General features: G+C 46.1%; 1 protein-coding gene across 5 annotated transcripts in view; it reads left to right on the forward strand.

Moving 5' to 3' along the window:
- Positions 1–26,367, forward strand: part of KIF16B (kinesin family member 16B) — a 306,272-nt gene that overhangs the window by 178,091 nt on the left and 101,814 nt on the right. For 3 of the 5 annotated variants that reach the window (XM_070381955.1, XM_070381958.1, XM_070381957.1), the window contains exons 18-19: positions 25,271–25,303; positions 25,672–25,725. In XM_070381955.1, coding sequence (XP_070238056.1) covers positions 25,271–25,303; positions 25,672–25,725 — 87 coding nt within the window. The remainder of the gene's footprint in view (positions 1–25,270; positions 25,304–25,671; positions 25,726–26,367) is intronic. The other 2 variants (XM_070381956.1, XM_005906500.2) reach the window with 1 other exon arrangement.

The raw sequence follows: 26,367 nt of genomic DNA on the forward strand, positions 1-26,367 counted from the left end.
AGGAGAGGCCTCCTGAGGCGGGGACATTTCCTTTAAGGCTCATGTGGAGTGAGGATGATGCTTGTGTGACCGGAAGTGGGCGGGTATCTCCAGGCAGAGGAAGAGGAAGCAGGCACGTGGCATCCAGCCAGGAGGTGGGGCGAGGGTAGAGCAGATGGGTGCAGTCACCAGAGGGCGGGATGCCGGGAGCACAGGGGGCCAGCTGATGTGGGCCTTGGAGACCCCCGGAAAGAGTTTGGCTGTTTCCCAAGAGTGCTGGGAAGCTGTTAAATGTCTTTAAGCAGTAGAGGAACGTGAAGATTAATTTACTGCAGATGTCAGTACATGCCGCATTTGGAGAAGGTAGTGTAGAAGCAAGAGACCATTTAGGAAGCTGCTGCCTTAGTCCGTGTGGGAGGTACCAGCGGCTTGGGTCTGGGTGGTCATCATGGAGATGGAGCGTCATGGAATTGAGGGCTGTCCCAGGCTTTGGATTTAAACAACTGGGCAGATGACAAACCTGCTTCTGAGGTGAAGGCAGCAGGAATGACCCCCTGGGCTAGCAATGGGATGAGAGTTCAGTCCATGTATCTTTCCTATCAGGTTGGAAATTTTTAGAGGTCAGAGGCTGGTCTTACTAATTTCTATATTCTGTAGTGTCATTCACGTAACATGCTTGATGAATGTTTAGCAAACAGATTAAAAATGAATTTATAGTGAGATGCACATGTCCTTAGCTTCCCTGGTGGCTCAGACGGTAAAGCGTCTGTCTACAATGCAGGAGACCTGGGTTTGATCCCTGGGTTGGGAAGATCCCCTGGAGAAGGAAATGGCAACCCACTCCAGTACTCTTGCCTGGAAAATCCCATGGACGAAGGAGCCTGGTAGGCTACAGTCCATGGGGTCGCGAAGAGTCAGACATGACTGAGTGACTTCACTTCACACATGTCCTTCAAGTCAAGTCGCTCGCTTAGTCGTGTCCGACTCTTTGCGACCCCGTGGACTGTAGCCCACCAGACTCCTCCGTCTATGGGATTCTCCAGGCAAGAATACTGGCGTGGGTTGCCATTTCCTTCTCCACACACATGTCCTTGGGGCTTCCCTGATAGCTCAGTTGGTAAAGAATCCGCCTGCAATTCAAGAGACCCCAATTCAATTCCTGGGTCGTGAAGATCCCCTGGAGAAGGGCTAGGCTACCCACTCCAGTATTCTTTGGGTTTCCCTTGTGGCTCAGCTGGTAAAGAATCCGCCTGCAATGCAGGAGACCTGGATTCAATCCCTGGGTTGGGAAGATCCCCTGGAGAAGGGAAAGGCTGCCCACTCCAGTATTCTGGCCTAGAGAATTCCATGGACTGTATAGTCCGTGGGGTCGTAAAGAGTTGGACATGACTGAGTGACTTTCTCTTCACTTCGCACATGTCCTCTGTGGGGGAGAAGGTTCTTCACTGATTCCTCTAGCACATGTGTTCCTAATGGTGGAAAATGGCACATCATGCAGAGGAATGTGTATCTGAGGCATGAGTCAGTTCCAGAATGACACTACAATTGGTGGAATTACCTCAAGCTCATCTTCAAGATCCTCAGGCAAAAGGTGCAAAGAGGGCCTCATGAAGACGTGAAGACTTGGGCCAAGGCAGTCTGGGAACACAGTGAGAATCGGTCTGTGGTTGGCTGAAGAAACTGTGCTGGATGAGTGGGCGCAGCTGTGGTGACCCGTTCATCCATGCATCTCGTATCTGCCACCTTTGCAGTGCTCATCTGTACCAATTCAAATTCAAATGACTTGATACTTCATCATACCTTCATTCCCCTGATTCTAGCTGCCCCCTCCAATTGCCACTTGTTACAGAGAACTATTGCCCATGAATTAAAACATAATTGGAGAAAAGTCACTGCCTCTGATTTATGGGAAGCAGGCACCCTGTACAGTTTATCTGCTCCGCAACTCGGCAAAACAAAGTACGAATAAAGCTGCACTGGCTTGTTTGTACCTTTTTTGATAGAACAGGTGTAAATTTGTTGTCATTTAGTCACTAAGTCGTGTCCAACTCTTTGCGACCCCATGGACTGTAGCCTGCCAGTCTCTGCTGTCCATGGGATTTCCCAGGCCAGAATACTGGAGTGGGTTTTGATTTCCTTCTCCAGGAGATCTTGCTGACACAGGGATAGAACCTTCATCTCCTGTTTGCAGGCAGGTGCTTTATCCCTGAGCTACCTGGGAAGCCTTGCAGGTATAAATACCCGTGACCGAGGTTAAGCGCCACTGGATGAATGGAATGGGGGGCTTCTCCCTTTCTTCTGTGCAGTCTCATTGCTGTAGCAACACGCAGCCTGTAGTGAGTCTCCAGGGCCCCTGGCAGGAGGAGGTGGTGTGGAAGGCACAGCAGGGCTCTGAGGAGCCTTCCCTAGCACTTCCTTCTCCATAGCTGAGGATACGAAAATGCTAGAAGTCTGTAAGATGCCTTATCTTGGAGAACAAAGCAGGTCGAACACTGAGCAGAAATTTAGCCCTGGATGCTCGTCAGGCAGAACCCCAGGTCGCTCCCCTCAGTTCTCTTTGAGGAGGTCCTATCCTGTCCAGTGAACTGGATCGTGTGCTGGGCCCTGAGAGGTCTGTAGGAAGGGAAAGTTTTGCCCTGGAGAGTAGATGCTCTGGGGGAGGAAACCAGGTGAGTGCTGGCAGGAGTCGTGCTGAGTGCTAGAAGAGAGAAGAAGATTCTGAGGTCGGGGCCTGGCTGGGGAGTGCTCTGAAAGCCAAGCCAGGATGTGTGCAGTTTGCTTTGATAAACACACGGCTGTTCTTTGGGGAGATGCACTTTGGCAGGATGGGGCAGGAGAGATGGCAGCTCAGGTTCTGCTGGCATGTTCTCAGCACCTGTGTGCAGGTAGCATTTTTACAAGTTCTGGTAGGTGTGCTTAGAATAAGGATTGTGATTACAATGTATGGCCCAAAATACAACAGAGAATTGTTTTCTCTGTACTCGTAAGCATATGCTATCTCATTTCTTCATTCCTTTTTAAAATTGTGCTAAGATGAATCCACCTGCCAGTGTAGGAGATGCAGGAGACACAGGTTTGATACCTGGGTTGGGAAGATTCCCTGGAGAAGGAAAGGGCAGCCCACTCTAGTATTCTTGCCTGGGAAATCCTCTGGACATAGGGGCCTGGCAGGCTTCAGTCCATGGGGTCAAAGAGTTGGTCACGACTAAGCACATACACACGCAAGATACACTTAACATGAAATTTGCCATCTTAACATTTTAAGAGTATGGCAGTATTAAGTGTGCCACATCATTGCAGCTAACCTCCAGAACTCCATTGCTATAAAACTGAAACTCTGTACTCATTAAATAGTATTCCAACCCCCCACCCCCCGTCACCCTGGCAACCACCATTCTATTGTCTGTCTGTTCTCTAGGTACCTCATATCAGTGGATTCATACAGTATTTCTTTTTGTAACTGGTATATTCTGTGTAGTATAATGTCTTCAGAGTTCATCCATTCTGTAACAGGTATCAGTTTCTTTCTTGTTAAGGCTAAATGACATTCCATTGCATGTATATGTCATATCTTACATATTCATTCATCTATCAGTGGACACTTGCATTGTTTCCCCTATTGGCAGTTGTGAAGACAGTTATTTTCTGTTTTTTTTGTTTTTGATAGTGGCCACCCTAATGGGCGTGAGATGTTACCTCATTGTGGTTTTGCTTCACTCTGTTTTTCTTCCATATTCTCAAGAATATCCTATCTGGAAAATAGTGTTTGGAAATACAGAAAGATGGAAAATCTCAAGGTCTGCTCCCCCAGTAAGTACAGTAAATAACTAATGAGAGTCCGTCTGAACCAGACATGGAACAACAGACTGATTCCAAATTGGGAAAGGAATACGTCAAGGCTGTATATTGTCACCCTGCTTATTTAACTTATATGCAGAGTACATCATGTGAAATGCCAGCCTGGATGAAGCATAAGCTGGAATCAAGATTGCCGGGAGAAATATCAATAACCTCAGATATGCAGATGACACCACCCTTATGGCAGAAAGCAATGAAGAACTAAAGAGCCTCTTGAAATTGAAAGAGTGAAAAAGCTGGCTTAAAATTCAACATTCAAAAAACTAAGATCATGGCATCCAGTCCCATCACTTCATGGCAAATAGATGGGGAAACTACGGAAACAGTGACAGACTTTATTTTTGGGCTCCAAAATCACTGCAGATGGTGACTGCAGCCATGAAATTAAAAAGGCATTTGCTCCTTGGAAGGAAAGTTATGACCAACCTAGATAGCTTATTAAAAAGCAGAGATATTACTTTGCCGATAAAGGTTCATCTAGTCAAAGGTGTGGTTTTTCAGTAGTCATGTATGGATGTGAGAGTTGGACTATAAAGAAAGCTGAGCACTGAAGAATTGATGCTTTTGAACTGTGTTCTTGGAGAAGACTCTTGAGAGTCCCTGGGGCTGCAAGGAGATCCACCCAGTCAACCCTAAAGGAAATCAGCCCTGAATATTCATTGGAAGGACTAATGCTGAAGCTGAAACTTCAATACTTTGGCCACCTGATACAACAAACTGTCTCATTGGAAAAGACCCTGATGCTGGGAAAGATTGAAGGCAGAAGGGGCCAACAGAGGATGAGATGGTTCGATGGCATCACTGACTTGATGGACATGAATTTGAGCAAGCTCTGGAGTTGGTGATAGACAGGGAGGCCTGGCGTGCTGCAGTACATGGGGTCATATAGAGTCAGACACAACTGAGTGACTAAATTGCACTGTCCGTCTGACAAGGACAGATCCAGGTATCCTGATGACCCCCTTCAAGCCCTGCCAAGTTCAGTTCAACCAGCTCACTCGCAGATATCTCAAAACCCAGTCCATGGGGTATGGATCCAGGAAGTATTATTAGTCAAGGAGAGACGTGTTCATAATGGCACAGAGATGGAACAGTGAAGGGTGCTGAGGGCACTGCAGGAAGGACGTGGAGGGGAGCTTGAACTGAGGCATCAGTCGAAGGAGCCTAGAGGCAGGCCTGGGCTGCAGAGGCGCCCCGGGCAGGAAGTGATGAGGCCTGGGTGGGTAATGGGATGTGGGCAGGAAAGAAGGAAAAGCTATTGGCATCCATTTCTGGTTTTAGTAGTTGATTGGGTGTTGCTAGCTCCCCAGCAGAAAGGCGGATATAGGAGGAGAGGCAGGGAGGACAGTGAGCCCTGCCTTGAAAACCTGGGCCCTGGCCATGAACTTCCTTCCAGGAAGGACTGCCTGTGAGCTTGGGGTCAGCCACCATCTCACTGTGGGGGTGCAGGGTCCAGTCCACCTGTCACAGGCCCCCGGGAAGGCGGGTCCCCTGTATCCCCTCAGCTGCTGAATGAGGGCCCTTGTTTGTCCACCCTGAACTGGGGCTCAGACCCCTTGGTGCATGAGCGCGCTTACCGGAAAGACTTTGGTAAAGCCTGGCGGGAGTCAGGGTGCTGGTAGCCTTTGCCCTGGGCACTTGGACTCCTCTGGGCTGACTCTGCGTTCTGGCCACTGTGCAGCTCACCCTACCCTGGCTGCATGCCTGCTCCTCCCGGCAAAAGTCCACGTCCCCCCGCCCTGGGCTCCATCCCACAGGCTTCAGCAGGCCTGGCCCTGGAGACACGTGAAGAGTTCGGGGTCCCTTACCCTGTATTTTGAGCATTATTTTACTAGCGTGTGACATGAATGCAATTATGCAGTAGTTTGAGCATTCTTTGGCATTGCCTTTCTTTGGGATTGGAATGAAAACTGACCTTTTCCAGTCTTGTGGCCACTGCTGAGTTTTCCAAATTTGCTGGCATATGGAGTGCAGCACTTTCACAGCATCATCTTTCAGGATTTGAAATAGTTCAACTGGAATTCCATCACCTCCACTAGCTTTGTTCGTAGTGATGTTTTTTTTTTTTTTTTTTTTGAGGGTAAAATACTTATTTATTTATTTATTTTTTATTTTATTTTTAAACTTTACAATTTTGTATTAGTTTTGCCAAATATCGAAATGCATCCGCCACAGGTATACCCGCGTTCCCCATCCTGAACCCTCCTCCCTTCTCCCTCCCCATACCCTCCCTCTGGGTCGCCCCAGTGCACCAGCCCCAAGCATCCAGTATCATGCATCGAACCTGGACTGGCGACTCGTTTCACACATGATATTATACATGTTTCAATGCTATTCTCCCAAATCTCCCCACCCTCTCCCTCTCCCACAGAGTCCATAAGACTGATCTATGGCTTTCTAAGGCCCACTTGACTTCACATTCCAGGATGTCTGGCTCTAGGTGAGTGATCACACCATCGTGATTATCTTGGTCGTGAAGATCTTTTTTGTATAATTCTTCGGTGTATTACTGCCACCTCTTCTTAATATCTTCTGCTTCTGTTAGGTCCATACCGTTTCTGTCCTTTATTGAGCCCATCTTCACATGAAATGTTCCCTTGGTATCTCTAATTTTCTTGACGAGACCTCTAGTCTTTCCCATTCTGTTGTTTTCCTCTATTTCTTTGCATTGATCGCTGAGGAAGGCTTTCTTATCTCTTCTTGCTATTCTTTGGAACTCTGCATTCAGATGTTTAATTCTTTCCTTTTCTCCTTTGCTTTTCGCTTCTCTTCTTTACACAGCTATTTGTAAGGCCTCCTCAGACAGCCATTTTGTTTTTTTGCATTTCTTTTCCATGGGGATGGTCTTGATCCCTGTCTCCTGTACAATGTCACGAACCTCTGATCATAGTTCATCAAGCACTCTATCAGATCTAGTCCCTTAAATCTATTTCTCACTTCCACTGTATAATCATAAAGGATTTGATTTAGGTCTCATACCTAAATGGTCTAGTGGTTTTCCCTACTTTCTTCAATTTTCCTACTTTCTTCAATTTCAGAATTTTGCAATAAGGAGTTCATGATCTGAGCCACAGTCAGCTCCTGGTCTTGTTTTTGTTGACTGTATAGAGCTTCTCCATCTTTGGCTGCAAAGAATATAATCAATCTGATTTCGGTGTTGACCATCTGTAGAGTGATGTCCATGTGTAGAGTCTTCTCTTGTGTTGTTGGAAGAGGGTGTTTGCTATGACCAGTGCATTCTCTTGGCAAAACTCTATTAGTCTTTGCACTGCTTCATTCTGTATTCCAAGGCCAAATTTGCCTATTACTCCAGGTGTTTCTTGACTTCCTACTTTTGCATTCCAATCCCCTATAATGAAAAGGACATCTTTTGGGGATGTTAGTTCTAAAAGGTCTTGTAGGTCTTCATAGAACCGTTCAACTTCAGCTTCGTCAGCATTACTGGTTGGGACATAGACTTGGATTACTGTAATATTGAATGGTTTGCATTGGAAACGAACAGAGATCATTCTGTCGTTTTTGAGAATGCATCCAAGTACTGAATTTCGGACTCATTTGTTGACCATGATGGCTACTTCATTTCTTCTAAGGGATTCCTGCCCATAGTAGTAGATATAATGGTCATCTGAGCAATACGTGAACCTTGAACTTCAAGATGTTCCAGCTGATTTTAGAAAAGGCAGAGGAACCAGAGATCAAATTGCCAACATCCGCTGGATCATGGAAAAACCAAGAGAGTTCCAGAAAAACATCTATTTCTGCTTTATTGACTATGCCTTTGACTGTGTGGATCACAATAAACTGTGGAAAATTCTTTAAGAGATGGGAATACCAGACCACCTGACCTGCCTTCTTGAGAAACCTATATGCAGGTCAGGAAGCAACAGTTAGAACTGGACATGGAACAACAGACTGGTTCCAAATAGCAAAAAGGAGTACGTCAAGGCTGTATATTGTCACCCTGTTTATTTTACTTATATGCAGAGTACATCATGAGAAATGCTGGGCTAGAAGAAGCACAAGCTGGAATCAAGATTGCTGGGAGAAATATCAATAACCTCAGATATGCAGATGACACCATCCTTATGGCAGAAAGTGAAGAGGAACTCAAAACCCTCTTGATGAAAGTGAAAGAGGAGAGTGAAAAAGTTGGCTTAAAGTTCAACATTCAGAAAACTAAGATCATGGCATCTGGTCCCATCACTTCATGAGAAATAGACGGGGAAACAGTAGAAACAGTGTCAGACTTTATTTTTTGGGGCTCCAAAATCACTGCTGATGGTGACTGTAGCCATGAAATTAAAAGATGCTTACTCCTTGGAAGAAAAGTTATGACTAATCTAGATAGCATATTGAAAAGCAGAGACATTACTTTGCCAACAAAGGTCCATCTATTCAAGGCTATGTTTTTTACAGTGGTCATGTATGGATGTGAGAGTTGGACTGTGAAGAAGGCTGAGCGCCAAAGAATTGATGCTTTTGAACTGTGGTGTTGGAGAAGACTCTTGAGAGTCCCTTGGACTGCAAGGAGGTCCAACTAGTCCATTCTGAAGGAGATCAGCCCTGGGATTACTTTGGAAAGAATGATGCTAAAGCTGAAGCTCCAGTACTTTGGCCACCTCATGCGAAGGATTGACTCATTGGAAAAGACTCTGATGCTGGGAGGGATTGGGGGCAGGAGGAGAAGGGGACGACAGAGGATGAGATGGCTGGATGGCATCACTGACTCGATGGACATGAGTCTGAGTGAACTCTGGGAGTTGGTGATGAACAGGGAGGCCTGGCGTGCTGCGATTCATGGGGTCGCAAAGAGTCGGACATGACTGAGTGCCTGAACTGAACTGAACTGAGCTACCCTGTATTTGCCTTGTCGCCTCTCTCAGGACTGGTCTGGGATCAGCATTCTCTGTTTGCTTTTAAACTTTCTCGTCTTAGCCAAACTAGCTTTCTGCCTTCCTGATTCCCTAATGCTTAGTATTAGCTTAATAAAGTCAGGTACCCTACAGCATGCCTCTTCCCACCGCCCCCCACGGACACACACACCCTCTCTTCTTCTTAGTTACTCTCACTAAAGCCTTGTGAACACATATTTGTTGGGTTCTTGAGTTTGAGCCGCTCCTTCCCCTTGAGCACCAGCAGCTTTCCTGTCACTTGAGAGAAATCTCAGCCCGCTCTGTCCATTGGGAAACTTTTTCTCCCTTAATTGGCTGCACACATGGCCTCTGCCTCTCCAGCTACCCCCTTCCAGTCTCCCACCTCCTCTTCCAACAAGTTCATTCTGAGAATCATGCTGCTCCTCATTGTGGAGAACGTTCGGGAGGGACTTTCCTCTTTAGGTGGCCAGCGTGGTCAGTCCGTGAGAAGTAGCTGAGCTTCTGGAGTTGTCAGGACTCCCTTGGCCGTGCCCGGGATTCCTGGTTTCTTCTCAAGGTGACACTGGGTTGGGGGACTACTCATGGACTTGCCCCTGGAACCGGCCACAGGATGGAGCTCACTGCAATGCCCCCCTTAACCCTTCGTGGTGACCCCAGCATGGGGCCCAGCCCCTGGTGCCTCTGGGATGCCCTCCAGGCCCCAAACACAGCCACCCATTTGTCCCCTATCACCATCTTCTGTCACTTTCTGCCTTGAAATTTATGGTTTGGTTTAAGTGGACAGAACATCTTTCACAGCTCTCTCCAGGCCAAATCCATCTATGAAACTGTCTACAAATCCCTCCCACTCTCCTTCCCACGGCCAGTCCTCTTCGTCTTCCAAGGTGGGTGCGTACAGGAATTGTCTCCTCAGAGGCATTCTGTGTGTCTCCAGTTTGAGCTCAGTGCTTCCTCTTCATTCTCTGCCAGGTGTCTGGCTCACACCTTTATCACCATAGCTTTTCCCAAGTTCACGTCATTAATGCTTTTGTCTGCTTGCCCACCAGGCTTCCTGAGAGCAGGAGCCACGCCTTACTCATCTTTGAGTCTCCAGCATCTCGAATGTAGTGAGCACGTCACAGATGTTCCTGAGATGGAGACTTGGCAGCAGCAGGAGGTGTGTCCACTCATAGGTGTCCAGGGGCCTTGTGCTTCAAATGGTTGCACACACTTTAGAGTCTCCAGTGTAGCTGGGCCTCATCTTTGTGAGGCTGTCATGCACACAGATGTACTTCTTACACATTTTGTGACTTTCTTAACTGTTACACATTCATATATCTTTTGGTTTCCTCGGTATCATGTAGATGTGAGTATGTTTATTGCAGTAGGTTAAAAATGTTTGTTACTTAACATCCACTGCCTATTAGAGCAGTGCTCTCTGGAAGAATTAAATCTGGTTTGCAAATGATTGTATCCAGTAAGACCCAACTCATCTTCAAAGCACCTGGTCTCAACAGGCAGCCTAGTAATTCTCCAAAGAGAAGTTTTCTCCAAAAACCCATGCTGTGCATCACAGCAAGAGTTTGACTTTTAAAAAGTGACATCTTTGTTACCCAAGAACATTTAATTGGCTCACGTGGGCACATGGCGTTGGGTATGTCGTGTCCGAGGTCCTTGTTTGGGAACTGACTGCTGACCCACATTGCTGGCTTTCTGGAACCCAGGATTTGTGTGCACACATGTGTGGTGCCTGGTGCCAGACGGTTTTTGGAGGAGGCGAAGCAGCCCAGGGACTTCCTTCGGGAGGGAGCTCCACTTTGGAGAAGTGCCCAGCCAGGGTCTTTGCCAGGAAACAGTTTCACTGCAGGGAAAACATTCCTCCTCAGTGGCCCAGTGTCTTTAAGAAGAAACCAAGCCCACTCCTCAGGTGTCCTCTGTCTCACTCTGAGGCTGTAAACAGGCGACTAACTTGGCAGAGTGTGGGCACTTTCACAGCTTTTAGAAAGTGCTCAAAGCAAAATTATATGCATTCCAAGTTCATTTCAGTCTTGAAAGGAAAAAGGAGAAATTTTTATTTGTGCATTAGCTCAAATTTTTATTTAAGCACTAGCCAGTGGGGAGTCCATTTGAATGGATATACTGTATGTGGATAATTAAATTCTGAAGGGGAAAAATGCCTAGGTTTCAAATCCAGTTGGATCGAAAATACCTAAAGTCACAAATCACACCTGTGTTTGGCAAGTGGTCCAGGGAGCTTCATGGAGTGTAATGTTGGGATGGGATTGGTGGGCGTCATGGCCAGCTCAGGAGCTGTGCATGGCCCCTGACTCTGAAGGTGGTCTCAAATCAGGTCACTGACATCAGGGGATGAAGACAGATGAGTGATGATTTTTTTGAAAATTTTTTTTTGATGTGGACCATTTTTAAAGTCTTTATTGAATTTGTTGCAATATCGTTTCTCTATTGTGTTTTGGTATTTTGGCCACGAGGCATGTAGGATGTTAGCTCCCTGAAGGATTGAACTCGCACCTTCTGCTTTGGAAGGAGAAGTCTTTTTTTTTTTTTTAATTATTTATTTATTTTACTTTACAATATTGTATTGGTTTTGCCATACATTGACTTGGCGATTCATTTCACATATGATGTATATACATGTTTCAATGCCATTCTCCCAAATTATCCCACCCTCGCCCTCTCCCACAGAGTCCAAAAGACTGTTCAATACATATGTGTCTTGCATACAGGGTTATCGTTACCATCTTTCTAAATTCCATATATATGCGTTAGTATACTGTATTGGTGTTTTTCTTTCTGGTTTACTTCACTCTGTATAATAGGCTCTAGGCTCCAGTTTCAGAGACGTCTTAACCACTGGACCACCAGGGAAGTCCCTGAGTGATGATTATTTTTAACCTGACTTTTTATTTTCATGTGTTCATTATGGAAAATTTAGAAATCACAAACAAGCAAAAAAGAAACTACTGCAATGAACATGTTGCCGTATATTGTAGTCTGTACTTCTGTTTGCCCCACTGTCTAGTCATGTCTGTCTCTGTGTATGTGCATGTATGTGTACATATGTATACTTTTATATTTATATACATTTATATGTGTTCTTTTACCAGATGGGTTCACACTGGGCTTGTGGGAGTTTTTTGCACTTACGTGGCTTTTCCTCTTCATATGTGTTATCCTCTATCATTTTAAGTCCGTGTGCTTTTGTATGGCCTTTGTATGGCCTTTCCATACCTTACTTATCTTCTGTTGGTAGGTGTTTCTGTTGTGTAGTTTGGCGCTATGATGAGCCATTGGAGTGAACACATTTGTAGCTAAATCTTTGTGCTGATCCATGAGTATTGCTTCCTCAAGGGATAAAAAAGTAGAATGGAATTGCCAGAGGGTATATATAATATATCCTAAGGCTCTTAATATACACTCACAAACTGTTCTATAGGATGGTTGTACATATCACCACTATTCATTTCCTACCAATACCGTCTGAATTTCCCTTTGCTTGCAAACTCGAAAGGAATCCTTTTGAAGTGTAGACTGTGTCAGTATGAGCACACCCTTCTGGGTGCAGCTCTTGGCTGTCTTCACAACTAGGGTGTAGGGAATCCCCCTAGCAGGGGCTCTCTCTGCACACATGTTCCGAGCATCCTGGTCATCAGCAGGGATCCAGCAGGCACTGGTTTGTCCTGTGCTGAGCTCCATGCTGTGTGTGGTTAGCTCCAGCCTGCCTGCTCCTTTCAGGTTAAGAGTCGGGATGGGATTTTGGAATGTAAAGCTAGAAGGAGCTAGATTCTGAATGAAGAGTTCTCAAGATTGCGATGCAGAAAGCCGGAGGCACCCAGACACTGGTACAGACTTCTTACCAGCAGACAGTGATTGTAGGAAAAGAAAGTGGTTTCATTTTCCTTCCTCTCTCCAACCCTTTCCTGGTTTCTTCCTTAGACTCTCCTGCCTCATTTCTTTCGTCCTTCCCTCCCACTCCCCTTACCTTCTTTCAACGGGAAGGATAAATGCATCACACCAGGGAAAGAGTTAGGAGACATCAGTAACAAGGTGTATTCTTCTGTCTGCTGAGCTTAGCTTCCCTCTCAATGCCCGTCAGCAGGATCTAATCTGTTCACTCAGCACCCAGCATAGCACTTTACTCGCCATGTAATACACGTGACCTAGGTTTTCCCCTTAATGCATACTCCATGTAGAAGGCACTTCAGAAACAGCTGGTCATAGCTGGAGATGCCCCTGGGAAGACCTGCACCTTCTGGTGTGATCATGTCCTTCCTGGGGGCTTGGGAGGGACGACCACAGTGCTCATGCGTACAGTGTCCTGCCACCCCCATCTTCCTCTGTTCTTCCCTCTCTCTGGGGCTTTAAACATTGTTTTATCTTGTCTTTTTTTCCTTGCTTGACCTTCAGCGTGAAAGTTTTACGCATGTAGTTGGAAATATTTCTGTTGCTGGTGATGTGGTAGTTAGTCTGTGTTTTAGTCTGCTGGTTTATTTTATCGGGCTTCCTATTTTTCAGAAGTTTGCCTTGCTACAAGGCTGACTTCCTTTCCCATCTCTGGTCTCAGTGGTATCACTTTTTCATGGACCATTTACTTACTTGGCAGTTGCCGTAGAGCGCCTTAAATAGCTTGCAAGATGCACCATCTTGGAGAACTTGTGATGAAGCAGCTGAAAGAAGTGAACTTCTTCCTGCCATTAACAGAGAGCAGCATCAGTTACAGGCGGGCCTCGGGGACACGGCCGGCTGGGTTCCAGAGCACTGTGATAGAGCAAATATTGCCCTATGGAGAGTCGTACCAAGTGATTGGTTTCCCTGTCCTTTTAAAAATTATCCTTGTACTGTGTTACTCCATTATATTTAGCAGTAAAGAACCTGCCTGCCAATGCAGGAGATGTAAGAGACACAGCTTCAATCTCTGGGTTGGAAAGATCCCCTGGAGAAGGGCATGGCAACCCAGTAGTCTTTCTTGGGGAGTGCCATGGACAGAGGAACCTGGCGAGCTATAGTCCATAGAGGCACGAAGAGTCGGACACGACTGAAGCGACTTAGCGTGCATGCACCCACTCCATTATATTGTATGTTAAGTGTGCGGTAGGATTCTGTCTAAAAAATATACATACTTTAATTTTAAAAGTTTATTACTAAAATGTGCTAACCATCATCTTAGCCTTCAGTGAGTCATAATGTCTTTGCAACAGTAACACAACAGATCACTGATCAGCTCACCATCACAAATACAATCATGAGAACGTTTTCGGTATGGAACGTGTTACTAAAACGTGACACAGGCATGAAGTGAGCGAACGCTGCTGGGAAATAGCACTGGTTGACTTGTTCCATGTAAGGTTGCTACAAACCATCAGTTTGTTTAAGAAAAAAAAGACAGTATCTGTGGGAGTGTGATAAAGTGAGGTCTGTCTGTACTGACTTAGCCTTTTTCTTTCTTGTCCTTGAATGTAACTCCACCGCGAGCCACTTTAGATGATGAGCTCCTTTGTTTTCCATGGGCTGTTCCAGGCGCCATCTGTCTTCATTCGGTCCCTTTAGCCTCGCGTTGTCCGCGCAGTGGTGGCATTTTTGTTTCCCTTGTTGTATTGATAGACTTGTATGATCTGAAGCTGAATTACGCGGTAGCTGTGGAAGGGACTTGCCCTGTGCAGTGATGGATGGCAGTTACAGGCGAGGGTGGGAGGTAGTGGATTCCTCTTCCTCCTGCACAGCAGCGTGATTCTCCTCCGAAGCAGCATCTTGTACTAATTTGATTATCTGCCACACGCTGTCTGTAACTTGTCGACTCATCTGATGAGAGCTTGCTGCCGATTCTGTCGTGGGCTCCTGATGTACCTACGTGTCTGTTGTTGCTCCCAGGCCTTTGCCGGAAACGTGCTGTTTCCTCTTCTCGGCCCCTCGGCCCCATGGCCATTTGCTCTTCATGTGCTAAAGCCCACGTCGTCTCTAAGATCTCAGTTTATTTGTTTTTTTTTAACTTTTACTTTTATATTGGAATGTAGCCGATTAACCACGTGATAGTTTCAGGGACTATCAGCCACACATTCTGCCCCAGAGTCTTCCTCCCAGCCCGGCTGTCGCGTAGCATTGAGCAGAGTTCCCTGTGCTGTGTGGTAGGATAAGATCCCGGTCACTTAGATGTCACTTCCTCAGGGAGGCCCTGCCAACCCCAGCCCAGATTTCATTTCCCTGGCTCTTCACTCAGAGCATTTTCTCTTATTTATTTATTTTTCATCATTAAATTTTCATCATTATTATTTTCATCATTTTGCCTGTGCTGGGTCTTCATTGCTGTCAGAGATAAAGAACAAGTTCACAACTGGGGTGAGTTTTTTTTTTTAAATTAATTACTTGCTGGTTGCTCTGGATCTTTGTTGCTGCACGCAGGCTCTCTCTAGCTGTGGTGAGTGGGGGCTCCTCTCTCGTTGTGGTGCACAGGCTGCTCCTTAGAGTCGCTTCTCTTGTTTCAGAGCACGCCCTCTAGGGGGTGCACACCCAGCAGTTGAGCCTCATCAGCTCTGGAGCAAGGGCTCAGTGTGTGTGAGCACAGACTCAGCTGCTGCACGTTAATACGGAATCTTCCCAGAGCAGGGGTGGAACCTGTGTGCCCTGCTTTGGCAGGTGGACTCTTAACTGTTGGACCACCAGGGAAGTCCTGTGGTAGCGCTTAAAGTAGTTGGTAAGACTGTTCTCTCGGTGCAGCTCTTTGCCGGCTCTTGGTTTGTGTATTTAGTAAAATATTTTCAGTATATTTAGTGAAAAGTTTTGATTTTTCTTAATAATGCGCTCCTGCTTCTAAGTAAGTGTTTTGAGAAGTAATTGTTGATTGTGTGTGTGTGTGTGTGTGTGTGTGAACTGTTGTGCCTGAAGGAGGACCCTCCACCCCCTTCTTTTCTCCCAGATCATGATGCTAACCTTGAAAAGCTGTGTCCCACATCAGTGACCTCAGATGGTCACCATCAGCAGCCCCCAGATTTTATGATCTACTGAGGTTAGTCATCATCGTTGCTGGAGATGAGTGGAAATGAACTAGAAATTTGTAGGAGCAAAAAAGGAAGTAAGACGGTTGCTATAATCAGGGTAGATTAAGAAAAATGTCTGAAACAGGTAGTTTGTCTCATTATAAATTGAAATGCTTATTACAAAAAATAACACATTCAGAAATGAATAATGTAATCACAAGTATTCACAATCCTTCCACCAAGAAATAATGACTGGTTTATATTTGTAATATTTACTTATATTTTATACTCTATATATTTAATTGTACACTGGGTACTGTAATCATGCATTATAAAGAGTATTTTTAAAAAACAACATTGAGCTCACACTTGACATAGAGTTCCATGTTTGGCTTTTCCTTTTACCATTTTCCTGGGAGTTTGTGCCCAGGCCACCGAAGACTTGTCTTCCTTCCATGTTTATATCACCATGTAACTTGCTTCATCACTGATGACTTTTGGGACTGTTTCTTCTTTTTGCCCCCATAAATTACTGGTTGTGCTCAGTCGCTTCAGTCATGTTTGACTCTTCGCAACCCCATGGATTGTAGCCCGCCAGGCTCCTCTGTCCTTGGGATTCTCCAGGCAAGAATACAGGAGTGGGTTGCCATGCCCTCCTCCAGGGGATCTTCCTGACACAGGGATAATCTGAGTCTCCTGCATTGCAGGCAGATTTTTTACTTCTGAGCCACTGAGGAAGCTCAAATTTTTTATTACATTGCAGCTAATCAACTTGTATAAATCTTTCCTGCTTTACTATTCTTTTTTTCTTTTTTGGCCTTGCCACGTGGCATATGGGATCTTAGTTCTCTGACCAGGGATCCAGCTCGCACCCCCAACACTGAAAGTGTGGAGTCCTAACCACTGGGCAGGCAGGGAAGTCCCCTGCTTTACTATTTTATCAGCTAAATCCACACACCCCGGAATTCTCCATTTGATGGTGCCTTCTGCTTACATTACAGCAGCAAGCAGAGGGACAGAGAGAGATGTCAGAGAGAAATGAGGAATGGGAAGCTTGAGACCTAGAAGAGGCGATGGCAGGGGCAGGCTGGGGTGGATAGGAAAACCCCGTGAGATCACAGGTGCTGCCAAGACCTCCCTCGGCCCGTGAGTTTCAAGCCGTGCCTGGTTGAGCACATGGGCATTGTGTCCCTTGGCACTCCATGTCAAAGGAGCACAGGTGTGCAGAGCAGACTGGAGCTCTTCACCTCAGGGGTGTCTTGCCAGGGCAGAGGAGCTGTGGTGCATTTCAAGTCTTTTTCAAATGTTCAGACCCCCTCCTCTGCCCTCTCTTTCTCTGTACCCACAGATATGCACAGCTTTTCTTTTCATAAATGAACCTTTTTCTTGGTTATCCCATGTGGATCCCACCAAACCGTTTAATTAGAATCATCTACCATGTACATTTGCAGTCTGGAGATTGCTCCCGTAAATCATGGTGCATCTGTGTTCTAAGGTTGCATGATATTAAACTGTGTTGTAGGGTGTTAGTTCATGATTTGGGGATCTGTCCAAGATATGAATGAAGAGGAAAGGGTTTCTCGTGTGTGTGTGTTCAGCTGTGGTGTTGAAGGCCATTTACCAAGACGTTATGATCATGGTGAGGGGCCTTACTGTATTTTCCGTGTTCGCTGCAGTTAATCATTTTCGCCTTGAGGAGTCATTTCTTAGGGCACAGAGAGCTCTGCCCTGGCTGGTGTCGTCTGCTCCTCGCCCAAGCGTTCTGTCACTCTGTCTAACTAGCGTCAGGCTCTGAGTCTCACGACACTGACTTCAAAGCTCTCCCCAGAGCTGAATACCTGCTCTGCGCCTTGCAGAAGGCTCTCAGGTTACCGAGTCGGCTCGGTGGTCTCTGTCCTCTAGGAGCCCTGGTGGACAAAGCTCTGTCCGTCCTCTAGATCTGTACGGCCCTGGGGGGTCTGGGCCCCAGCCCCCTTTGGGCCATAACTGCTCCCGCTCTGTCTCTGCTCCCTGGTTCCATCGGCTTTCACCACGCTAGTCTTGTTGTGTGCTCTGGTCTTTGGCCTGGCTTCCCCCACGTGTGGCACCAACTGCATCCTCGTGGTCATGCCCTTCCCTTAACTTTCCCCCACCCTTTCCTGAGTTCAGTCTTTTTCACAGCATTTGCTACATAAAGATCTCACTGTTGGTTAGCTACCCTCCCTGCCCCTGCCCCAGGGGCTTCCCTGGTGGCTCAGATGGTAAAGAATCTGCCTGCAATGCAGGAGGCCTGGGTTTGATCCCTGGGTTGGGAAGATTCCCCTGGAAGAGGGCATGGCAACCCACTCCAGTTTTCTTGCCTGGCAAGTTCCATGGACAGAGAAGCCTGGAGGGCTGTAGCCTGTGGGAGTTGAACTGAGCCACTAACACTTTCACTCACCCTCCTCCTTCCCCTCATTTCCAAAAGAATGGAAGGCTTACAACAGCAGGGACTTGGTTCCTTCTGCGGAGTCTCAGGGCCTGGGACACGGATGGCGTGCTGATCCAATGAGCTAATGATGCATGAACCACTGGCCCCTCTGCTTCGTGCTCAGAGCCTTGCTTGTTTCTTTCGTCTCTCTCCTGCTGTTTTTCTTCCACCCGATTTCCCCTCTCCCCACATCGTGGCGATCGCCCTTCTGTCCATTTGTGAAGGTCCAGCTTAGATAGACAGTGCAGGCTTCTCCCGTCCCTGCAGCTATAAATGTCCTCCCTCCACCCTGACTCCTGTTAAAAATGAGACTTTCTCTTTGGGCTCCTCACATTCTGTGTGATCGATATGCACACATACTCCATTTCCCTTACAGTTCACTCTTAAGACCTGAAGGCAACTTATCCGTTCTGTACATCCGAGACGCTACCTTGCACACAGTAGGGGCTTGTTAAAGGCTTGTTGGGTGTGTGGCCGGCATGGCTGAACGAAAGCAGGGACGTGCCTTGTGGCGCACTGTTCTGGCGTGTCTGACGGGGAGAAGTCCATCTTGGAACTGTGGACCACCTTTAACTCTGGGAGGCTGTGTCTGGGGTGCAGGCTGCTGTGGTTTGGTTGAGTAGGTGAGACGGAATTCTAGAGATGAGGTAGAGATGGAGGAGGAGTAGGAAGCGGTGGACTTTTCTCTTGGCTTTGTGAAGAGGAGGTCCCCTTGGGCATCTCCCTGAGCCTCCCCGGGCCTCAGTCTCCTGGTCCGTACAGTATCAGGAGGACAGGAGCTGGATGCAGGGGTGTGTGCCAGGTTGATGGCTTGGTCTCTTGAGTCCCATTTTGTTCTAATTACCTGTGGTCTTAGGTTTGATCAGGTGGGTCTCCTGGGTTTAACACGTGGTTCTGGCTGTCTTTATTAGAGCAGGTTATGGCACTATTATGAGAAATAAGCTGCGAAGAAACTCAAAATGCTTATGGTATCAAATTTTACTATTTTTTTAAAGCCATCTTCGTTTCTTTGAGCACTTACCATTTGCAATACAGAAGGCTTAACACTGGCTTCTGGGAAATCTTTATTAGTACTTTGTAGACCAAGGATTTGGAAGTTCATTAGAAAACCAGTCCCAGAGTACTGGGGATACTTTTATTATAATCTTCGATGTCTACCTTAAAGGGGTTTAATTTCACACCTTCCTAGATCAAATCACATTGTGCAATTGATGTAAGCTCTTGGAATTACAGTTGTATGAAATCACTGTGCTACAGGATAGCATAATTTGAAGGGGAAAAGGGGAATCTAGGAGTGATTGATTGATGTGGCAGTTTCAGTCGTCTCTACAAGTAGCTTTCTCATGCTTGTTTGCATGCTAGTAGCTTTCTGATGCTCGTAGGAAGGACTGCAGGGCCTCTCTAGGCAGAGTCTAGTCTGGAAGAATGGCCAGGTTCTTCTTTCATGAGTTTCCCTTTGCCTCCCTTGGGGAAGCATCTGGTTTCTGCTGAGCCTTTAAAGAACATCTTGAATGACAAGGTTCTCAAGGTCAGGGAGATAGTTGGATGGGACCTGCGCAAACTGTCACACCCAAACCCAAACTTTATCTTTAGTCTTCAGATCCCCTAATCTCCGTGAGATTTGCTTTCTCTACAGTGATTTTCTTGCTGGGAAAATCCCATGGACGGTGGAACCTGGTAGGCTATAGTCCATGGGGTTGCAAAGAGTCGAACATGACTGAGCGGCTTCACTTTCACTTTCACGGTGATTTGAGACTGGCTGGAAGGGAGTTCCCGAAGGTGAAAGGGTAGTGAGAAGATTGGCCGTTCTGGGCTAAACCACTGTAGGACCCATTGTGGTTGTGGTCAAAATCTAGGCCCTTGTAAGGATGTGGGAGAAGGGAACCTTGTACACTAGTTCTTTCCAGCACCTTTCCATTTATCCCTTACCAGACTCTGGACTGAGTCCAAACATCCCGGCAACAGAGCAGAGATGCTTTCAAAAACGACACATGCTTGGTCAGAACCAGCTGCATAGTGTGCAGAGCTCAGTGCATAATGAAATGTAGTATTAAGAATTTCAGGGTGATGATAGCAGAGCATCACATGGGTGCAGGGCCCGGGGCACCTTCACGGACTGACCACCCGTGAGGTCATGCCTGCATTTGATGATAACCTGCAAGCCACATAGGAAAAAGCCCAGCCTCCCCACTGACCAAGAACTTTTCCCTTGCCTGTTCTCGCGCCTCCTGTGGGGGCTGCCTCCCCTTTGGCTCGTCTCCCTCGTGGGGTGAGCGCTCCCTCCTGGTCTGAGCTCAGCATCCATGTCCCGCCCACTTCCCCCTGCAACTGCCACTCAAGTGTGGACTGGGCTCCAGTGGCCACTTTCCTCCTTTCAGAAAGTGAAAGGAGAGGTATCAAACTCATCACCACTGATTTTAAAGCATTAAAATTTTTCTTTTTTTCCTTTTTCTCTTTTGATAATCACAGTCTCACTTTCAGTGTAATGGTGTGAATGGAGAAATTCCCACCCCCTTGTGTTTTCATTGTCAGTAATAACAGGGATATAATTTGCAAGATGTGCAGTGATGTCTCCAAATGCTAGATGTCTTTTAATGCACAAAAGAGGTCATGTCTCATCAGATTGTATGCTGTGCCTTTTTGTTGGCCCTAACACGGTGTGTGTACTTCCAACTGTCATTTAAAAACACTGAGAACAGCTGCAAAAATTATATCCTTTTGTGATTTTCCTTTTAATTATAACATTTAGGAAATTAGCATTTGGGGCCAAGATAATTCCAGTAAAGCAAGATAGTGAATTATACTTATTTAAAATGAAGCCATATTAAAGTACAATTACAGTAGATACTCTTTCCTTGTTATTAACACACATTTATATTTTACAGTCTGTTGAGGTTTTGCTCTTTGAAATAATTATCATTGATTATGGAAAAAGGTGCATTTTGAAGTATGATTAGTAAATATGTAATATTTAATAGAAGCCAAACAGTACCAGCAACAGCTGATATCACCTCATATTTAAAACATAATTCCTGACTTTGTAATTATGACTCTCTCCACAGACTATTTAGAAGTTTAAGACTGAGCATCTTTATCTATTTAACTCTTAATTTCGAGGAAATGGAAATCTTTTTTTTATCAAGGGGATCTTTTCTCTCTCTGTCTTTGACCGCTCATCTTCAGCCTGGAGGGCCCCTCCTTCTCCGCCGGTTGCTGCCGTGTCTGTGGTCTTCCAGACCACCATGAGCGTGGCCACCACTGGGCCTTCTTGTCTCTGGGGATCACATGGGGAAGCACATTTGAGCACCTACTGTGTACAGGCGCTCTGCAGATAGTTCATGGGTGCCGTCTCATTCCACACCTGTGTCCGGGGTGACCCACCCACCTCTGCTCCCTGCCCGCCTGGGTGACCCACCCACCTCTGCTCCCTCCCCGCCTGGGTGACCCACCCACCTCTGCTCCCTCCCCGCCTGGGTGACCCATCCACCTCTGCTCCCTGCCCGCCTGGGTGACCCCATCCATCTCTGCTCCCTGCCCGCCTGGATGCTGGGGAATCTCAGGTCTGTGTCTCCGTCCTTGAGAAGGCTCCAAGTGCCAGATCTCTGTATTCCCCCTGCCTGCCGGACAGCTCAGTTTGGTTGACCCTGGAACCATTAGATTCAATACATGTAAAACTGAGCTTCCTTTCTTGAAGGCAGAATGGAGACAAAGGGTGGCCTCTGGAGTCGGTTGATTCTGCCATTTACTGGAGACATGGCACCTCTCGCGTGTGAAACGGGGGAAAGATGGCACCTAGCTCTCAGGGCCATGGTGAGAGACACGGGTGTGGACTGACTCTTCTGTGGATGCTGAGCACCCCCTGACCTGCACCACCGTGAGCACAGCCACGGCCGCCCCCGCTGCTTCTCCCCTTCCCCGCTGGGCTTCTCCTTGTCTCAGGTCACAGACGAGAGGCAGACTTGTGCACCTACTACGCGCAGGCACGCTGCAGATGTTTCATACGAACTGTCTTCTTTGATGGGATGGGTGTTTGTCTCCTTTGAGGGGATGCCTGTTATTTTCTTCTAAGTCTGTGAAAATTAAGCATCCAAGGTTAAATAACTCATGCTTAGCCTCAGGACCACTAGCCTTTGTATTCAGACCAACTGACCTTTGAGTGCAGTCTCCTGGCTGTAATGCTCTGCCTGCCCTCCCACTGTGTGACCCTATCAGGAACCGTCTTTGATTCTTTCTTTCCCATCACAGCTCCCTTCACAGTGCAGCCCATTGCCAGGTGCTGTCACCTTGACGACTGCACATCAGAAGATACCAGCGCTCCTTTATCCCAGTTATGTTGGGTCCTGCCTCTGTCATCTCTTGTATCCATGATGACACTGGCCTCCTGATCTATTTCTTGGCTTCTCCTCTCACCTGTTGTCTATGGGCTCTCCAACAACCCTGTTCCAAGATACTTTTCTGCCACCATCTTTAGGGTCAAGTTCAGAGTCCTCAATATAACTTCTAAGGCCCCGCATACTGTAGCTTCTGTAGTCCCATTGAACTTTGGATCTTGCCACCCTCTACGTGCTCCCCGCACCCCTCCCCCAACCCAGGAAGCCAAGACATGGCTTTATGAAGCTTTTCCTGAGTTTCTTCATTGTCTCAGGGAAGACTCTCATAGCCTAGGTGGAAGCTCCCTGGAGAGTCTTGGCTTGATTCTCCTCCTGCCAAATTCTGAGATCTGCACCTGCTCCGTTTGCTATGTGTGACCCTGTCCTTCCTCACTCTGGCTCATGACTCACTGGGAGAACTTCCTGTTTTTACCCCATTGTCACTTACAGACTGGAAGCCCCGCGAGGGCAGGGGCCACAGCTTCCTTCTGAGACACTGTATCCCCTGTGCCTTGCGCAGCGCTTGGCACTGGGCTCAGTAAAACACATAGGTGCTGAGTGTCAGCCTGAAGAAGAAGATACCAAAACTCACATGTTAGGACCCTTGGAGACCCGCAGTTACCAGCAGTTGTAGAGTACCAAATTGGTTCAGGGCCTCCCTCTGCTACTTGCGTGCTCCAGGCCTCAGTTTCCTGGCTCATAAAGTGAGGATGAGACCTGCAGAGGTTAGAGGGCAAAGTGAGGGCACTGCATGCTCAGTGCCTGCCAGCACCTGCGAGTTGTGAACTGTCCTGCGAGAGGGGTTTGTTGTTGGATGGTGGTGGTTTTTTTGCACCGCAGGGCACGTGCAATCTTAGTTCAGCAACCAGGGATCAAACCCATGCCCCCTGCACTGTAAGGACAGGCTCTTAACCTCTGAAACTCCAGGGAAGTTCCTAAATCCTGTGATAGGTTTTCATTCGAACCTTTCAGAGCAGCATTTGGCTTATAACCGTTCTTTTGTGACATTGTCAGGGGAGAGCCATGTTGTCTGCTGATGGTCACATTGAGCCAGTGTTCACAGAAAATAAAAATTGAGAATAAAAACAATTCAAGGAAAATCCTCAGGTTTTGAAAGTGTTTTAGCCAGTGATTTTTTTTTTTTTTTTTTTTTTGCCTTTACCTCTAAGAAGGCTAAACTGTACTGAAGTCTCATACTAGGAATCATTCCCAAGGATCTGTTCACCATTATATAAAGAGAATGATCATATATGAACTTTAATGAAGCCCTGCATCTACTTAGTGTAATGGCATGTAGATAAGGTTTGGAAATTGGCAGATATTCTTCATATAGATTTATGATTGACTTTCCATGGATGACAGTAGCTATAACCTACAGATCATTTTCATTTGACAGAAAAATAAATATAACCCTAAATGATAAGTTTCAATAAAAGATGTAATATTTTTATTAATTTTTTATTAATGCTTCCATTTTATGCATCATAAACTGGAAGCATTGCTCATAAAGTGAATGAATTATCATGTTTTGGAAGCAGACTGTTGTGGGTTCAAGTCCTGGTTCCTCTGTGTCTTACCCTTCTGATCTTGGACAAGTTCTTTCCTATCTCTGAGCTCTGGGCTCCTGATATGTTAATGGGTTTATGCTGTGTGCCGTCTTCAGGATTTGCTGGAAGGCAGAGTAAGCAAGGAGAAGGCAATGGCACCGCACTCCAGTACTCTTGCCTGGAAAATCCCATGGGCAGAGGAGCCTGGTAGGCTGCAGTCCATGGGATCGCTAGAGTTGGACATGACTAAGCGACTTCACTTTCACTTTTCACTTTCATGCATTGGGGAAGGAAATGGCAACCCACTCCAGTGTTCTTGCCTGGAGAATCCCAGGGACAGGGAGCCTGGTGGGCTGCCGTCTATGGGGTTGCACAGAGTCGGACACGACTGAAGCGACGCAGCAGCAGCAGTAGCAGCAGAGTAAGCAAATGTATAAACCGCTCAGTACAGCACTCAGTTCTGCTCCCAACCCCCCACCCCCCCACCCCCCCACTGCTGCCCCAAGACGTCTTACTCTCAGTTGTAACCCAAATTCATTTGGTGACAGATCTGTTTGAAATTTCATTAGCTCATCGTAAAGGTAACGGTTGCCAACCTGGATTTGCATGTTATCCAAGGAAAACAGTTGACAATGAATTTTTCCATAGTGTGGCTTTTTGGCTGTATCTGCCATCCCCCACAACAAGAAAAGGTGTAAGTTTAACAGTTGCGGTTCATACTGTTTAAAAGGTATAGTGCAACCTTGAAGTAATTCAGGCTAGTATTTGAGAAGAAATCAACTTCTGTTATCCATATTTTAATGAGTTTTAAATTGCCCAGTGACCTAGCCCCCTTTATTTTGCTACCACTGTGGTCAGTCTATTCATCATCTCTGTAGCTCCCAGGAGCTGCTGTATTACTGATTGTAGGTTTCTCAAGATCCTCCTGTATACAGTAGAACCGTCTATAAAGTAGTAAAAGTATAAATTTGACTTTTGTGGGCAGTTATTATTGGCACTCAGTTATTATTAGCACTGTAATTATTCTGGGAAGTGTGCAAAACCTAACAGCCAACTCTGGAGTATTTGCTTGAAGAAGTGGTTGGGAAATGTGATGTGTATGAAAAGACGTTTCAATTTGTGCATGACAGTTGGCTGTTAAGTATCTTACTGCTTTTCTTGTGGTGTTTCCCCAGTTAATTCTCTTAATTGATGTCTGTGCTTTCTCTCTCTACCTCCCTGGCAGTTTTTTCCCTATAAAAGGACCCATTTGTCTAAGGTAGAGATTCTTCATTTTTTTGTACTAATCTGTGACTAAACTGCATGGAGTCAGCATGCTTCTCATTTAGAAGTCGTCTTTAACTCTGCTTCTTCCATACAGTGGAAGTGTTTCCACTATATGGACTTTAATATAGTGTCTTTTGTTTCCTTTTCTTCAAGTAAAGTATGTTCCTTCTTGGCCTGAATTCAAGCACCTCAAAGTATGTCTAATTGCTAATCCTAGTTATAGAGCAGAGAATACGTTTTAAACTTGCTAATCCACAATGATTAAACATTGTGCTTGACAAACTGATGCTCTTTGGAGAGAAAGAAAGAGTAAAAAAGCACTTTCAGAAAAGTAACTTGTTTTTCATTTGATTTTATTAGACTTGAATTTGAGCGGCAGCAGCGTGAAGAGCTTGAGAAATTAGAAAGTAAAAGGTAAGTCACGTGATATGGAGTCTTATTAACACCACACAGGGGTGGGTGCCTGTATTGGTGTCCTAGACTGACTTCACCTGTGTCTGTGTCGTTCCCCTCTGGCTCAGTGTCCATTTACACATCTGATGACTATAACTCATTTGTCTTTAGCTGGTTAATTTTACTTCATGTTTGAATTTTTAATTGTTTTTAATTACTATTTTTTTTTTTTTTGGCCGTGCCACACGGTTCATGGGATCTTACTTCCCAGACCAGGGAATGAACCTGTGTCCCCTGCATTGGATGTGCAGAGTCTTACCCACTGGACCACCAGGACAGTCTCAGCGTTTGAATTTTTAAAAATAGTTCATCTTCAAATACTTGTGAGAGGGAATAGAGTCAGTAGGCAAATTTACTACACTCATTAAATGTAATACACCAAATAATAGATGTATTCAAATTTAACTAAAAAGTATATCTTCCTTAATAATATCCTCTGAGTTTTAAAAAAGCCAAAAGAATGGCAATTCCCCTTCTTATGCCTTCTCACTTTTTAAACATCTTTCTTTAACGGTGATTGGCCATTTGTATAACCTTCTCTTCTCCACCTCTGCATGTTCTCAGCTCTCTTTTCTTTTGGGGTGTGTCTGTGTGTGCACGCAC

The sequence above is a fragment of the Bos mutus genome, chromosome 13, assembly GCF_027580195.1.
Source record: "Bos mutus isolate GX-2022 chromosome 13, NWIPB_WYAK_1.1, whole genome shotgun sequence".
In the NCBI taxonomy this organism is placed as follows: domain Eukaryota; kingdom Metazoa; phylum Chordata; class Mammalia; order Artiodactyla; family Bovidae; genus Bos; species Bos mutus.